This window comes from Carcharhinus amblyrhynchos, chromosome 14 (genome assembly GCF_965287045.1).
Source record: "Carcharhinus amblyrhynchos chromosome 14, sCarAmb.v2.hapA, whole genome shotgun sequence".
Classification (NCBI taxonomy): Eukaryota; Metazoa; Chordata; class Chondrichthyes; order Carcharhiniformes; family Carcharhinidae; genus Carcharhinus; species Carcharhinus amblyrhynchos.
In genome coordinates, this window is record NC_137337.1 from 41,751,303 (window position 1) to 41,769,759 (window position 18,457).

The 18,457-nt window shown below is 43.0% G+C and overlaps 1 protein-coding gene across 2 annotated transcripts in view; it reads left to right on the plus strand.

Moving 5' to 3' along the window:
• kiaa0586 (KIAA0586 ortholog) overlaps positions 1-18,457 on the plus strand; it is a 541,997-nt gene that overhangs the window by 457,569 nt on the left and 65,971 nt on the right. For both annotated transcript variants that reach the window (XM_080202790.1, XM_080202791.1), the window contains exons 27-28: positions 2,924-3,000; positions 17,393-17,524. In XM_080202790.1, the coding sequence (XP_080058916.1) occupies positions 2,924-3,000; positions 17,393-17,524 (209 nt within the window). The remainder of the gene's footprint in view (positions 1-2,923; positions 3,001-17,392; positions 17,525-18,457) is intronic.

Consider the following 18,457-nt stretch of genomic DNA (forward strand, 5'->3'; position numbering starts at 1 on the left):
TGACCCAAGCTGGGAATCGAACTCCAGTTCCTGGTGCTGTGAGACAGCATGCTTTGCATGGTGCCACAATAATTTTTTTTGAAAACAATTTTTTCTTATTTTAGCTATTCCATCTAAGAACCTTTTAATAGCATTGATTAAACAACTCCCACAAGAAAATTATGTGTGTCTCCCTTTAATGAATGGTTGGCACACTTTAAATGACATGAACCATCTGTTTTCCAATAGAGCCTCCCTTCATACTTTCCTTTTCTATGTAGTGGTGGTTAATGGAGGGATGTTCAGCCAGAATGACTGTACCACTCTTGACATTTTAACACACTATCCTGCTCTCATACCCACATGTCCATCCTTGGCCTGTTGCAGTGTTCCAGTGAAACCCAATGTAAACTGGAGGAATAACACCTCATCTTCTGATTAGGCACTTTATAGCTTTCCAGACTCAATATTGTATTCAACAGCTTCAAACCATGAATTCTCTCCTCAACCTTCACTCCATTTCCATCAATTTTATTTATTTATTTTAAACTTACATTTCTTCTATTGATTCATTTTTCAATTTCCCTCTGTTTTTTAATCCCAGTGGCCACCTTTTTCCCTTAGCACTATGTCCTCTTCCACGATGTCACTACACTAGGACCATCTGTTACCTGTCTCAGTTTGTCCTTTGACACTCAGCTTATCAATGTTCTGCAATTTACAAATTCAGATCTTTAAATGAAATCATCGGCCCCCTTCTGAGCCATGATCATTACCATTTACATTCCCTTTGTCTTTTTGTCCATTACATCTATGTCAATTTCCCTAGCTAACATCCCCCCACCCCCTACACACACATGCACACACAATAGTATAAATCTCATCTATATTCCATTTGTCTTCAGCTCTGATGAGCAAAGAGTCATTCAGACTCAAAACATTAGCCCTGTTCTGTCTCTGCAAATACTGTCTGACCTGCTGAGATTTTTCAACATTTTCTATTTTGGTGCAACTTTTCTTGTTCTTAAAATAATCCATAGAATACTACCAGGTATGGAGCCTTATGGGTTCTTCCCAATGCTCTCACTAATGTGTATCCTTCAGTTGTATCACTAGATTATCTGATCCATTTCAAAAAGTACTTAAGTAAAGTGCTTTCGGACACCCTGATAAGGTGAAAGATGCCATAGAATGTAAGTCTTCTTTCCATCCAAAGAAGGCATCAGTGATTCTGCAGCATTCCTTGAGTAATGCACTGGTTAGATTATGTGGCCAGGACCTGCATTTTACTGGAACACAGACATTTTCACATAGGCAAGAATGAGACAATGAAAAAGCTCCTGACGTTTCACATGTTGGGGACCTCCGTCCAGAACAACTTGCAATTATGTTGTGCTTTTAATGTAGAAAAATGTTTCATTGGTACTTCACAGAGTCATGGCCACAAAAGTACATATAGAACACAGAACACTACAGCTCAAACAGGCCCTTCGGCCCACAAGTTGCACCAATCGTATCCATACCTACCAGGCCATAGAACTATCTACAACTCTCAATCCCACTAAATCCCATGTACTCATCCAGAAGTCTTTTAAAAAAACCCCAGCGAGTTCGCCTCTACCACCACTGACGGCAGCCGATTCCACTCGCTCACCACCCTCTGACACCTCCTCTGTGAAACTTACCCCTGACATCTCCTCTGTATGAATCCAAATGAAGATCTTTTAGGAAGAGTGATCATAAGCTTGGTCAAAAAGGCATATGTTAAGGAGGGTATTAAAGGGATAGGGGTTTTTTTTAGAGAGATAGAGGAGTTTGGGAAAGAAAATCCAGAACTTGGGGCCTCGGTAGCTAAAATCATACCTACTAATGGTGGGGCAAAGAAAGGTAGGACAGCACAAGAGGTACAGTTAGATGAAGGAAGAGCTTGGTGGAAAGGCAAGTTTGGTTATAGAGCTAGAGGATCTCACTTTGATTGTGAACAATGACGCCAAGTAATGTAGACAGGGGCATGTTCTTCTTTATGCTTCCTGAAGTTGATGACAATCTCCTTTGTTTTGTTGACATTGAGGGAGAGATTATTGTTGCTGCACCAGTTCACTACATTCTTTATCTCATTCCTGCACTCTGTCTCGTTATTGTTTGAGATCCAACCCAGTACGGTGGTGTCGTCAGCAAACTTAAAAATCAAATTGGAGGGGAATTTGGCCGCACAGTCATAGGTGTATAAGGAGTATAGTAGTGGGTTGAGAACACAACATATAGTATAGTATATTGGGGGGTTGAGAACACAGCCTTGTGGGCACTAGTGTATTTGAGTATTTGAGATGGAATTGAAGACGGCGGAGGGGTGCAGGCACCCAAATGAATAGTTGGGACTGAAGATTCAAAAGCATGGATGAGTCTTTTGGCAATAAATGTGCCAAGGTATGAGCAGAGGCCTTTGATGTTATGGAAGTGGACATGAATGGTCTTTGTGATAGAGAGGATGTGGGGTCAAATGCCACCTTTGCCTCTACTCTCACCTCACCTTTCCTCTTGAATTCAGTCCATGTTTGCACCAAGACTGTAAGGGGTCAAGAGCTGTGTAGTCCTAATGGAATCCAAGCTGAGCATCAGCAGGTTATTACTGCTTGATAGAACTGTTGATGACACCTTCCTTCAGTCCACTGATAATTGCTGATGGCAATGGCTGGATTGGATTTGTCCTGCCTTTTGTGGCCAGGATGTGCCTAGACAATTTTACACGTTAGGTTGATGCCAATGTGTAGCTCAACTGGAACAGCTGGCTAGAGACACAGCTAGTTTTAGACCACAAGTCTTCAGTATCACTGCTAGGTGATTGTCAGGGACCAAAGCTTTTGCTGTATCCAGTGCCTTCGGAATTTTTTAATAACACTTACTGGTGATTAATTAGTTATTGAATATAACTTATCTTTTTCAGCTTTAATAGAAGGAGGTATATCTTTTCCCAACCTCAATGTTAGTCTGTCCAGTACACTTCAGGATTCTCAAGAAATGGTAAGTTTATAAAAGATGTGGTTTTGCAAAGTCATTTGACAAACTCTTTGAATTCAAATTTGCTGCTACCCCTGGTTTTGCATTTGATTTATTATTTTGCTGCTAAAAATACAATTTTGTAACTGCATGTGTTTTATCTGTGATGCATGACAATTCTGATATACAATAAGAGTTAATGCCCAAACAATATTACCCATAATGGACCAAGTATAATCTATGATTGCAGTAATTCTTCTATCTCACCCTTGGAATTAAGCCATTGGTTAAATTTGACTCTTGGTGCAACACAATTTGTGGGTGATAATCCTGGGATGGTCCCTCAGTTGAGTTGCCAGTATATGATAAATGTAGAATTATGAAATGTCATGCCCAGGCCATCTCTGCAAGAGCAACTCAGCTGAAATTTCTCCCCTGCCTTCTCCCTGCAGCCCAGCTATTTATTTTCTATTCAGGTACTTACACAAGAAATTTCATGATTAAACCTGCCTCCAACAAAGTCTGGCAGTGCATTTCAGATCCAAATCTCTTGATGCCTGAAACGGTGGGGGTTGGGGGAGTGAGATTCTTTGGTAGGAGATCTCTCAGTTCGCTGGTGAGCTTACACACCCCATCCCTCCATTGGCGAGCATAGTATCCAGGCTTTTTTTTTCCATGAAGTGGCACAAGATTGCGACTCACTGACAAAAACAGTATGGCATGATGGCACAGTGGTTAGCACTCTGCCTCACAGCACCAGGGACCCGGGTTCAATTATAGCCTCAAGTGACTGTCTGTGTGGAGTTTGTATATTCTCCCTGTGACTGCACGGGTTTCGCCCGGGTGTTCCAGTTTCCTCTCACACTCCAAAGGTGTGTGGGTTAGGTGGATTGGCTATGCTCAATTGTCCTGAGGTGAGTCATTTTGGTAGGACAAACTTGAATGCAGATTACAGGGTCAACAGCAGGGTTCTGAGGAATATGGAGGAACAGAGAGACCTTGGGGATCATATCCACAGATCTCTGAAGGGTGCCACTCAAGTGGATAGAGCCGTGAAGAAGGCTTATAGTGTGTTAATGTTTATTAACAGGGGGTTTGAATTTAAGAGGCGTAGGGTTATGTTGCAACTATACCGGACCTTGGTAAGACCACATTTGGAATATTGTGTTCAGTTCTGGTCACCTCACTATAAGAAGGATTGGAGAGAGTGCAGAGGAGATTTACTAGGATGCTGCCTGATTTATGATCTTATGAGGAAAGGTTGAAGGAGCTGGGGCTTTTCTCTTTAGAGCGGAGGAGGATGAGAGGTGACTTAATAGAGGTTTATAAGATGATGAGGGGGACAGATAGAGTGGATGTGCAGAGACTATTTCCTCAGGTGGATGTAGCTGTTACTAGGGGGCATAACTATAAAATTCATGGTGGGAGATACAGGAGGGATGTCTGAGGTAGATTCTTCACTCAGAGAGTGGTTGGGGTGTGGAATACACTGCCTGCTGTGATAGTGGAGTCAGACACTTTAGGAACTTTCAAGCAGTTGTTGGATAGGTACATGGAGCACACTAGAATGATAGGAAATGGGATAGCTTGATCTTGGGTTTAGACATAGCTCGGCACAACATTGAGGGCCGAAGGGCCTATACTGTGCTGTACTGTTCTATGTTTCCATGTCCTCAAGTGTCAAGAGGGATTAGCAATGGTAAATACATGGGGTTACGGTGATAGGGCCTGGGTGGGATTGTGGTCGGTGCAGACTCGATAGGCTGAATGGCCTCCTCCTGCAATGTAGGGATTCTATGATTATCTCCTGTTTACTCACTTGTTTGGAGAATTTTTTTCATCAGATTGCACCCTTAGTGTTTTTGGGGGAGAATTCCACCCAGTTTCTCCTTTGGTTCTTCTGCCACTTACCTTAAACCTGAGCCCTTTGTCTTCTGGCCCCTTTGCCAATCAGAACAGGTTTTCATTAGCTCCTCTGTTAGATCTCTCATGATTTTGGGCTTTAACTTTTCTTATAAACCTCTATTTTTATCAAACACGTTTTGGAAATCCAGGTATCCCACATCAGCCCTCTCAGTTACATCATTGAAAAAAAAGCAACTTAGTTGAACATAATTTGCTTTTAACAAATCTGTACTGACTTTCCTTAATTAATCAACAAATGTCCAAATCTGCTAATTTTGCGAATTTTGTCCCAGATCATCATTTCTAAAAACATGCCCACCACCAAGATTAACCTGACTGATTTGTAGTTGTTGAGCTTATCACAAGAATTTAAGAAATAGGAGCAGGGTAGGTCATTTGACTCCTTGAGCTTGCTCGCCATTCACTAATATGATGGCTGATCAGATTGTCATCTCAATTCCACTTCCTGCCTGACCCCCATAACCCTTAATTCCCTTGTAGATCTAAATCTGTCCAATTCTGCCTTTAATATATTCAATAACTCAACCTCAACTGCTCACTGGGATAGAGAATTTCACAGATTAACAACCCTCTGAGAGAAGAAAACCTTCCTAATCTCCATCTTAAACAGGAGATCACTTATTTTTAAACTGTTCCCCTGGTTCTAGATTCCCCCATGAAGTGCAACATTCTGTCAGCATCAACCCTGTCAAGCCCACTCAGAATCTTGTATGTTTCTATAAAATCATCTCTCATTTCTCTAAACTCCACCGAGGACAGCCCCAAAAAGCTCTTCTTTCCAGCAATTAAACTGGTGAACCTTCTCCAACTGCTTCCAAAATAAAAATATCGCTCCTTAAGTAAGGAAACAAAACTGTGTGTACTGTGCACACATGGGGCAAGGTAGGTGTAGGAAAATGCTTTAAATGGCGGCGCAGGCTCGTTGGGCCGAAGGACCTGTTTTCCGTGCTGGGTTGTTCTTTGTATTCTTTGTAGTACTCCAGATGTGGCCTCACCAGTGCCCTGGACAATTGCAGCAAGATTTCCCACATTTCTATCCCATTCCCCCTTTCAACTAAGACCAACATTCCATTTGCATTCCTAATTATGTGCTGTACTTGCATGCTGACTTATGTGATTCATATACGAGGACACCCAGTTTCTTCCATACTTCAGCATTCTGCAGTCTCTCACCAATGAACCAATGTTCTGCTTCTCTATTTTTCTCACCTAGTGGACACATTATCCCACATTATACTCCATTTGCCAAATCTTTGCTCACTCTCTTAACTTATCTATAATTCTTTACAATTTCTTTGTATCCTCTTTACAACTTGCTTTCATTCCTATCTTTGTAACATCAGCAAATTTAGTTACTGTAACCAAATGGATGGATGACTTGACTCCATCCAAGTCATCAATATAGATTGTAAATAGTTGAGGTCTTAGCACAAACTCCTGTCATATGCCCCTTAACAGTTTGCCAATCTGACAATGATCCATTTATCCCTACACCCTTTTTTTGAACAAGAGTGTAACATTTGCAATTCTCCAGTCCCTGTATTGAAGGTGGATTGAAAGATTTTGACTAGTGTCTCAGCAATTTCCACTCTACTTCCCTCAGTATCTTAGGTGGCATCTGATCTGGTCCTGGTGACTTATTAACCTTAAGTACAGACAACCTTTCTAACGTCTCCCCTTTATCAATGATTAGTCCATTCAGCACCTCAATTACACCTTCTTTCACTATGATTTTGGCACTGTGTTACAGATGTGGAATTTGTTACCAGAGGGAATGATTAGCAAATAGTACTGATGCATTTAGGGGAAAACTAAACAAGCAGTTTGGGGATAAAGGAATAGATGGTTACAGTGGTAAATTTAAATGAGAAAAGATGAGAGGACGCTCAAGTGGACCATAAATACTGGCATGGACTGGGTGGACCAAATTTCTATTTCTATATCCTATATCACTATGTAATCCCATGTAAGCATCTTCTTCCTTCGGAAAGACAAATGCAAGGTACTTATTTTTGGACTTTAAAGTGTCAGCAGGCTATTTGGCCACCGTGGGCATTGCTAACAAGACCAATCCTGTTGTCACCTATTCTCCACACATCCCAATGAGTAATGTCAGGAAAGCTCAGCCTATCTGATGTATGTCTTTCCTAAGCTGGCAGTATTGCAGTAAATCACCAGACCAACACCTACAAGTAATGTCAAGTGAGGCTCACTCTTGAAATTTCTGTAGCGTATTGCTGAGTAAAAAAAAAAGTTAACTACCTGGCAGGCTGATCAAGCTTATTCAACAAATGCTGTCCCAGGTTTGATTCCCATTCTGTTCTGAATTAACCGACATCACTTGGCAGCAGTATGGGCTCTGCAAGCTACCTTAATGTCTTTTGAGTTATTGAGCAGAAAGTCAGCCAGCGTTCTTGCTTCTGATTGCTACCCAGTGAGGACAGAATTAAGCTCTACAGTGAATAATAGCAGCTTCGCTGAGGAATTGGAGAGTAAGCAAAGCTGTGGAATTGTACCCTAGCTTGAAGTCATGTAATCAGGAAAGGAGAAGGGCAGAAAATTGGCAGGAGAGCTTGAAAAGGGAAATAAAAGACAAGCATTATCAGAAATCTTAACACCATGTCCTGTATTTACACAAAAAGTACAGAACTTGAGTGCTAGATATTCTTTACTTTCTGTACTGGCTGAATAATGAAAAATATAATGCAGGCAGTGTCATTTAGAGAGATAAACAATTGGACATTTCTTTGCCGTAGACTAAACGCAATTGAGTCTGTCTTCTTGAAGTGTTAATGTTTAACAGACAGTAGCAGTTTTATTTTGGTCAGAAATTTAATGTCACCAGTAAATTAATTCATAATCAGTAAGATGCCCTAGAGTTAATGGAATTAAGTTTAAGTTTATTTATTAGTGTCACAAATAGGTTTACATTAACATGCAGTGAAGTTACTATGAAAATCCCCTTGTTGCCACACTCTGGCACCTATTCTCAGCTATGCTGAGGGAGAATTTATCCTGGTCAATTCACCTAACCAGCTCGTCTTTCAGATTGTGGGAGGAATCCAGAGGAAACCCATGCAGACACGGGGAGAACACGCAGATTCTGCACAGACAATGACCCAAGCTAGGAATCAAACCTGGTCCATGGTGCTATGAGGCAGCAGTGCTAACCACTATGCCACCCACTGTGTCACCTTGGTTATCTTAAGAATGTAAATTATCATTGACCAAAATAGGATCATCCATAATCTTAAAAACTTTTAAATCAATTCATATAAGAACATAAGAAATAGGAGCAGGAGTAGGCCATCTGGCCCTTCGAGCCTGCCCCGCCATTCAATAAGATCATGGCTGATCTGTCGTGGCTCAGTTCCACATTCCCGCCCTCTCCCCATAACCCTTAATCCCCTCTCTTATCAAAAACCCATCAACCCGCGTCTTAAAAATATTTAGCGAGGTAGCCTCCACCACTTCAACGGGCAGAGAATTCCAGAGATTCACCACCCTTTGAGTGAAGAAATTCTTCCTCAACTCCGTTCTAAACCCTTCCCTCTTTATCTTGAGGCTGTGCCCCCTAGTCCTACTGTCCTTTCTGAGCGGGAAGAGTCTCTCCATCTCTATCCTATCCATCCCATTCATCATCTTGTACGTCTCAATGAGATCTCCCCTCATTCTTCTAAACTCTAACGAGTACAAGCCTAGTTTATTCAGCCTCTCCTCATAGCTCAACCCCCTCAACTCCGGCATCAGCCTAGTAAACCTCCCCTGCACTCCCTCCAAGGCCAAAATATCCTTGCATAAGTATGGCGCCCAAAACTGCACACAGTACTCCAGCTGCGGCCTCACCAATGACCTATAGCCGCAGCAAGACCTCCCTACTTTTATATTCAATCCCCCGCGCTATGAAGGCCAGCATCCCATTCACCTTCCTGACCACCTGCTGCACCTGCAAGCTGGGTTTTTGTGACTCATGCACAAGGACCCCGAGGTCCCTCTGCACCGTCGCCTGCTGCAGTTTTTCTCCACGTAAGTAATAATCCTTCCTACCATTATCCCTACCAAAGTGGACCACCTTGCACTTGCCAACATTAAATTCCATTTGCCAGTTCCTGGCCCATTCGCCCAGCCTATCTAGATCCTTCTGCAGACTCTCCACACCCTCCGCGCAATTTGCCGTTCCACCAATCTTGGTGTCATCAGCAAATTTTGACACCATACACTCGGTTCCCTCCTCCAGATCATCTATATAAATGGTAAATAGCTGAGGCCCCAGCACCGACCCCTGGGGCACTCCACTAGTCACCAACCGCCAATCCGAATAGCACCCATTGACCCCCACTCTCTGCCTCCTATTTGACAACCAATCCTCTATCCATGCTAACACCCTACCCCCAACTCCATGTCCCCTGACCTTCTGCAATAACCTCTTGTGAGGTACCTTGTCAAATGCCTTCTGAAAATCAAGAAAGACCACATCCACTGGCTCTCCTCTATCCACCGCCCTAGACACATCCTCTATGTATACTGCTATCATTTAACTGATTACATTTGCCTTCCTCAAATAAGATACTTTATAGATCTGCAAGCTTACAGTAAATGCAATGGATGCAAAAGATTATCTGGACGCACCAGATAGAGAATAATTGGGGTGAGAGGTTCACATCTATTTAATTTTAATGATTTAATATTCATTTAAGTTAGTGGAGAGACAATCAGGTGGATTCTTTCACAGGCTGCGTCCTCATCACCCACTTTCCTCTGTAAGACACCCTAGTGACCCTATACCCGAGCACATTAAGCAGAAACACTGGCTCAGTAAGTCACTAAGATAGTGAGATCAAAACATGCATCGCAAGCTAATGCTTGAAGCTAAATGACCACCAAAAACATATTTACAAACAGATACCTGTGCAACATTGACACATTTATATCACAATATCTTTTACACCATCTCAGAAGATAATTATGTTTAAAAAGTTTTTTTTAAATAACAAGATAATTACATAATTTCAGGGTTGAGGAATTTACAACATTTAACACAATTCTGACTTTTGGATCAAAGAGTTCCACCCTTTCAATTTTTTCCCCAATTTCCACCTGCTCGGACACTCAGTGGCTGCCAGGTTCAATCTGCACAGCACTTTCCTGTGCTGGACCATTTTCCTGTTGCTGGCACAGGATGGCTGGATTTTTTCACCCAGTGTGTGGCCCCTGCTACAGATGGAGTGACTCAACCCCAACCCAACTGCAGTCTGCCCGCTGGTCACCTCAGGGTCCATCTCTAGGAGCGAGGGAGTTTCAGTGAGCAATTATCACAACCCACATCCAACTTTGCACTTCCTCTGGCTCGGCCTACTTGAGATCACCATGCTATTCAAGTGCTCAGCTTTGGAATAGCCTACCCTCCCTGGCCTCATGGATCTGATTCCCCGGGACCTAAACTTCTGACTCCCAGGGATGTGACATATCCTTATCCGACAGAGCGGATCTAAATGGTGTCAGATGAGGAGGAACCCCAACTACACATTGACAGTGGCGTTGGGTGGAGGAAGATCAGGTGGAGTGATGGCTGATGTGAGGAGTAGCTGCTGGAACTGCTGGAAACAGGGCCAGGACAGGACAGAAAATGGAGCCGGGGGCTGATGTGGGAGTGGCACAGTCAGGAGAGGGGCTGAGGCCTGGGGGCTGATATCCAGCGCCTGGGGGTTAGGCCCTGACAGCTGCTTCTGTCTCACAGCAATCATTGTTTTATAATTTTTACAATTAAGATCAATTTACAAAATAGTTCCCCATTATCCCTTTTATCCATCATATGTCCGTTTTCCAGTTCCCCCATGTCTGGGTAAAGTGGTGAAATCCTTATAGAGGTGATGAAGGAGGAGAGGCTGAGTAAGTGAGGGCTGAGTAGGGATGGGAGGAAGAGAGTGAATGGAGGTTGAGTGGGAATAGAATGCATGAATGTGGTTGACTCAGAACTGCCCTCGGACCGCAAGGGATGGGCAATAAATACTGACCAACCAGCAACCCCATGTCCTGCAAATGAATTTTAAAAATTAGTGCATTGTGGATTGGAGGGAGAGCATGAATGAGTGTGTAGGGGGAGGTGGGTTGAGTGTGTGTGTGTGTGTGTGTGTGTGTGTGTATATGGTGGGGAAAAAGGAGCTTCACGAAGTCTACTGCTGCCATAGAATGTGGAGAGTTTGACTGAAACCTTCCCAAGTGCATAAAATAATAACAATTTTTACAAAGTACTTTATAAAGGTCATGCTGAATTGACCCTAGTGTCAGGGGGATTAGCAGGATAAATATATGGGGTTACAGGAATAGGGCCTGGGTGGGATTGATATCAGTGTAGACTCGAGGGCCAAATAGCCTCCTTCTGCATTGTAGGAATTCTATGATTCTATGAAAACAGATTTTAATATTTAGGGCGGCATGGTGGCACAGTGGTTAGCACTGCTGCCTCACAGCGCCAGGGACCTGGGTTCAATTCGTGCCTTGGGTGACTGAGTGGAGTTTGCACAATCCCTGTATCTGTGTGGATTTCCTCCAGGTGCTCCAATTTCTTTCCACACCAAAGATGTGCGGGTTAGATTGATCGGCCACGCTAAATTGCCCTTCGTGTCAGGGGATTAGCAGGGTAAATATGTGAGGTTTTGGGAATAGAGCCTGGGTGGGATTGTTGTCAGTGCAGGCTCAATGAGCTGAATGGGCTGTCTTCTGCACTGTAAGGATTCTATGATTCGATTCCATGATTTATAGGATCATTAATAGGATGCATTATTATGTTTATCTGTAATATGTGAACTTTAATAATAACATACCAAATATTACTATGTTGCTTTATTCCTGTTTTGTTTTTGTAGGTGTATGGGGTCATGTTAATTTTCAAGAGTTATCTTTTTATGTATATTTATTATGTATATGTGTTCATAGGATTGGTAAATTGCTGACAAGGCCAGCCTTTGTTGCCCATCCCTAACTGCCCTTGACAAGGTGGTGATGAGTTAAAATTGTGTCACGTTGGGAAATAATTTGTGTAGTACTGCCGATGCCCTTTGCTTCACTTTGCATGTACCTAATCCAGCAAGGTCATGTTCTCTTGTTAGTGGTGGACTTCATCCTGTATTACATGCACTAACTGCTTTGAATGCTGAAGTGTTGAGGTCACTTTGGTGATTTTTTACAAATTCATTGCTCCACAGTAATAATTCTACCCATGTGAAGTGATCTAGAGGCATTTGCATTTTGCTACAGATCATAAAATATGCTGTAATTACATGATTCCTTGTCACAAAAAAATTCAGTCCTTTCTGTCTTTTGCTATTCTTATCTCTGCAATTTATAATAGCTTTGCAAAGGACTAAAGCATTACTAGTAATTTTAAAGCAATTAGCGTATTCTTATAATTTCTTGTGTGTCTCAATTATTTTATAATGTGATGTACCCAGAACGATGGACCCTCTTAGCTTTCATTTTCATTTCAGCTTATAGCTCAAGCAATACTGTTGCTTAGGTTTTAAATGTAATTTCCACTATATAGAGCAGATAGAGAAAACAGTTCCCTGAACAGATTCTGATATTGCTCTGACAAGAAGTCACCCAGACTCAAAACATTGGCTCTATTCTCTCTCCACAGGTGCTGTCACACCTGCAGAGACTTTTCATCATTTTGTGTTTTGTTTCTGATATTACCAGCAAGTTCTTTGGCTATTTAACTTAGATAATCAGGAGTCTAAAAATCTTGAAAGCCAAATCAAACTTCATTAAGCCAAGCTTAATTACTTCTACCAGTTTTCTGTTCCAATGTGGCATTTGCTTTACTTCTCACCTCCCGGAAAAACATTGGCCTAGACTTTCTGCCCAATGTTCCAACAGGCCAGGGGAGGAATGTTCCCCTTGGTTCTGCAACAGCATCTCTGTGCTCAAAGGTTTGATTTTTACACCCCATTAAGTCCAAGATCAGAGCCTGGGGGGTGGGAGAAGATTGGTGAGCCCCACAGGCCAGGTGCTGGTTCCCCCATCCAGCCCGCAGGCCATTTATGTGCAGGTAGAATGGGGAGATGGCAGCACTACAAGCCATTCTTGGTGGGTAAAGAACCAGACTCATTAAAGGCCAGTTTTCCAGTTGGGCGTTTGGTTCCCACGGACAGTGGGAGCCAGTTTATGTCCCTGGAAGTGGCCACTCGGTGGTAGACTGGACAGAGGGTGGTGTGGGGGCTGTGCCTGGAGGCCCTCACTGCCTGCCTGAGTGCTGCATCCCACCATCTCCCCCCTCTCCCACACAGTGATGGTTGAGCTGCAAAAGACTTTCTTTAATTAAATTTTTATAACGCTTTGAGTTAGATCCTCCATTTTGAAGTGTCTTCTCCCTCATTTAACTTTTCTGCCAACTACTTCTGCCACTGCTACTCCTGTCAAACTGGGCAGCCCCTGATTACCCTCCTGCTTCAAGAATCTCACCTGCCTTCCTTAACTGAATGGTGAACAAGCCTTCTGGTCAATAAATGAGAAAAATCAAAATGAGTAATTATTTCCCATACAGCATGTGCTTATGACCCTCATTTCAGCTTGATGGGCAAGGTTCAGATGCCCAGAGGTGAAATTCAGCCACATGATCTCTGTTGTTTGAAATCTGGGCCCACTAGCCAATTATTCAATCCAGGCATCTAACATACTATGGTCAGCAGAAGAGGGGAATATATTCTCCTGGCATCCAGAAAGAGTGCTACCTTGAGACCTGGGAAGAGGTGGAAGGGGAAGGTGAGGGTGGTTTATGGGAGAAAGTCTTTTCTAGGCTATGTTGATGGCCATCTTCATTGCGGGTCTAAGTCTTCCCGTCCTCACCTCTGTATCTCTCGAGGTTTCCCAAAAGAAAGGTGACTTTTAGTTGAGGTACAGTTCCACATTGTCCATGTGTGAGGCAGGCAGCCAACCCCAATCCTGTCATTACCCACACTTACGCAGACAGACATTGGACAACAGTGAAGATAGCAACCAAAATTTGTTTTCTTAACATTGTTGAGGCCAATTGTAATTGGCTGTTGTTGTATCTGTTAATTCTCAGATACTTTCGACTAGTTTGCATATTCCATGGTTTTACCGGGTGCCCTTATTTGCAAGATGGACAAAGGACAAACACAAGTAAAGGTTCAACAAGTTTATTAATAATAACACAATTAACCCTTAAATTACCCACATAAAACCAAATGATACCCCAGATTCAAGTACACTACCCACAAAGATGGTTTGGTTAAAGTGCAGGCTCGATTCTCTGAGTCCCTCCGATCCATCATCATGAAGGTGAGTCTCGATGGCAGCTCTTCCTTCCCTCCTTCTCTGGTCAATCTTCTGGATGGTCAAGGTCACCCCCCTCATCAAGTCTTCACTGCCGGTGTGTCTGAGATATGTACCTTTATCCCCCTCCCTGTCTGCCTTTCCAGAAACTTGTCTGGTTTCTGGCCAATGAGGTCTCGGAATGGGGTCCCAACACCCAGTCGGTTTCTTGATGTCTGCCTGACAGGACATCGGGGCCTGCCCCCAGGTGTCCATCTCCATGGTGTTGCTTACATGTAACCGTATAAGGTAACTGCAGGAACTCTAGGTGACAGAAAATCTGGTCTTCTAACAATAGTGTGGAGATGCCAGGTTGTGGGACTTCATGAGCCATGAGGTCATTTGCAGCTGTACAAAACTCTGGTGCAGCCGCACTTGGAGTATTGTGTACAGTTCGCGTCGCCGCATTATAGGAAAGATGTGGAAACATTGGAAAGAGTGCAGAGGAGATTTACCAGGACGTTGCCTGCTATGGTGGGAAGGTCTTATGAAGAAAGGCTGAGGGACTGTTTTTGTTAGAGAGAAGAAGGTTAAGAGGTGACTTAATAGAGGCATATAAGTTATCAGAGAATTAGATAGGGTGGACAGTGAGAGCCTTTTTCCTCGGATGGAGATGGCTAGCACCATCCGAGGGGACATAGCTTTAAATTGAGGGGTGATAAATATAGGACAGATATCAGAGGTAGGCTCTTTACTCAGAGTAGTAAGGGCGTGGAATGCCCTGCCTGCAACAATAGTGGGCTCGCCAGCATTAAGGGCATTTACATGGTCATTGGATAAACATATGGATAATATTGAAATAGTGTAGGTTAGATGGGCTTTAGATTGGTTTCACAGGTCAGCGCAACATCAAGGGCCGAAGGGCCGGTGCTGCACTGTAATGTTCTATGTTCTAGGTTAAAGTCCAACAGGTGACTCACCTGAAGAAGGAGCTTGAGGCTGCAAAAGCTAGTGCTGCCAAATAAACCTGTTGGACTTTAACTGGGTATTGTGAGACTTCTTATTGTTCAATCAATAGACCAGTGCGTTTCAATGGAGTGTGATGATCTCCTGCTGGATCTCAGTAGAGTACAATGATCTTTGTTGGGCCACACCCAGACATGTTTGTGTATTTGTATAATTGGCCTGCCTGAGGTTTAACTGTGTTTGATTTTAATGTGCCCAATTCTTTAATTTAGGATAGCCAATTTAATCAGCCTTAAAACTAGGCCCTGATTATATTACCACATTGTAATGCTACCTGAGCACATATAACAACACACAGACTGGGAACTGAACCTCTGTGTGGCTTTAATTTGATGAACTAATTCAGTTATGAAGTATCCTGAATACTTTAGGGACACAATGCATATGCCATACAACATCAATAAATTATGGGATGTGATTCTGAAAAGACTTCAGCTGCATATCCTGTCACAAATTTTTGATGATTAAATTGTACATTTGTGACGGCTAGATCCAGTGGTTATCGAGCCAGATGGATAAATTACAATTTCAAGTCACTGGGAACAGGATGGCAATAGAGAGATACACAAAAGGAAGGGAACTGCAAGAGACAAAAAGGAAAGTCAATACAGGGAAAGGGATAGAAAGCTGCTGATTGGAAGAAAAAAAGCAAGTGACGGATAAAAGGAATGTCGGAGGCTGAGATGGAAAGGAAACAGGAAAGTAAAAGAATGGAAATGAGAGAAAAAAACAGAAGGGAAGGAAGAGTGCTCCAAAAAAGAGAACCAGCATTTATGTAGTGCTTTATTCTCAGGATCCTAAAGTGTCTCATAGCCAATTTATTACTTTTCAATATGTAGCCACATTGGGCAGCACGGTAACACTGCTGCCTGACAGCGCCAGGGATCCGAGTTCAATTCCGGCCTCGGGCCACTGTTTGTGTAGAGTCTGCATGTTCTCCCTGTGCCTGAGTGGGTTTCCTCCGGGTGCTCCGGTTTCCTCCCACAATCCAAAGATGTGTGGGTTAGGTTGATTGGGCATGCAGATTTAATCCTAGTGTCAGGGGATTAGCAGAGTAAAATATGAGGGGTTACAGGCATTGGGCCTGGGTGGGATTGTGGTCAGTGCAGACTAGATGGGCTGAATAGCCTCCTTCTGCACTATGGGGATTCTATGATTCACTATGTAGACAAACCTAGCGAGACCTTGTAAACAGCTGTGAGGCAAATTAATTGACAATCTGTTTTGGTGGTGCTTTTGGGATAAATGCATGCCAGGGCGCTGGGAAGATGATCTTCTTTGAATTATGCATTGGGTTTTTTCTGCATCAGCTTGATTGGTACACAGGGTCTCTGTGGACTCAGCTGAGAAATCCCATTTCTCACACTGCAGCATTCCCTTGATACTGTCCAGAACTTTAATCTGACATTGTGTGCTCAAGTCCTGAAAACCCATGAACGGAGTGAGCTATCATACAGAGGGAGGGGGAGCCTGACAGAAAGGCAGGCGTATTGAAGAGAAGGAAGAAGAAAAGTAGAGCAAGAAAAGAAGGAGCAGAGGTGGCACGGTAGCACAGTGGTTAGCACTGCTGCTTCACAGCTCCAGGGACCTGGGTTTGATTCCCGGCTTGGTTGTGAAGTTTGTACATTCTCCTCATGTCTGCGTGGGTCTCCTTCCACAGTCCAAAGATATGTGGGTTAGGTTGATTGGCTATGCTAAAATTGCCGCTTGGTGTCCTGAGATGCGTAGGTTAGAGGAATTAGCGGGTAAGTGTGTAAGGATATGAGGTAGGGCCTGGGTGGGATTGTGGTCTTTGCAGACTCGATGGGCCAGGTGGCTTCTTTCTGCAATGTAGGGATTCTATGACTCTAGGCTTACCAGCATCTACATCCATAGTGAGCAACAATTAGAATTTTTGTTTTGACATAGACTCGGTTGTTACAAATAATCAAGCTTTTGGGAATTACTGAATCAGGTGGCTTCAATTTATTTTCAGGGTTAATTTTGTGTGAGCGAGCCCTCAGTTACAATGGTTTAAGATAACAATAGGATGCGCACGCCTGTACTCTGTTCAGAAACTCAGTAGATGGAAATTATTGTGAAAATATAATCTAAAGGTGAAATGGTATGTTATTAGAGATTTTTAAAAATTCGAAATGCTTTCAATTTATTTGCTAATTTCTTCTTTACGTTGAACTGTTTTATTTAGGATGAAGATCCCCCCAGTGAAGGACAAGTAATTTCAAAGCCCACCAAAGGATTTCAAAAATACTCACTCGGTACAATGTTAGCTGAAGTCAGTCAAGGTCCCTATGCCCCACAAGAAGTACATCATCCTCAGGTAAAAACAGATAGTGTATTTTAGTACTAAGCTTTTTTGTTTTAGGTAAATTATCACAAAACTTCAAGACTGCAGCAAACTAGAACCAAAAAACTACAGACCAATGGACGCTCCCTCCTGGCAGGACTTAAAACAGGGCACCTTGGTAACAATGCCTGCCACCTGCCTGACCAACCCCTTGTCCCACGGATATTTTTATCCACAGTGGAAGAGATGCAGGTTGTGGGCCAATTAATGGGCACTTAAGAACTGGAGTTATACTTGTGGTCGGGTTTGTGAGCACCGTGTCCCAGGGTGCCCGTCAAAACCTGGCAAGGCTTGTAGCTGAGTAATATGCATGTTGCCAACACCAGCAGAGAATAGGACCATAGAAAAGTTACAGCACAGAAAGAGGCCATTCAACCCATCGTGTACGCACTGGTGAAGAAAGAGAACAAAGAAAATTGCTGCTCATTTCTATTCCACATCCCAGCATCTGGCCGTAACCTTGCAGGTTATAGCACTGCAGGCAGGCAGATCCATGTACCTTCTAAAGGAGCTGAATGATTCAGCCTCAACAACCAATAACGTTCTGGTCTATCCCTCTCACCCTTTTTAAATAACAGGACAACATTCGCAGACCTCTTATCCTCTAGTACCTCGCCTATCTCTGGTGGAAAATGATCCTCAAGAGTATCCACTATTTCCTGCCTGGCTTCCTTTAACAGTCTGGGATACAATCCATCCAGCTATAGTAACTTATCCACCTTCAAGGATGTCAGCCCCTCCAGTACTTCCTCTCTCACTATGCTTATTGTATCTAATATTTCACACTCCTCCTCTTCAACAAGAATGTCTTTCCCTAATGAAGACAGAGACAAAGTACTCATTGAGAATCCTACCCACATCTTCAGCATTAATGCATGTTGCCACCTACATAGAATTGTAGCATCC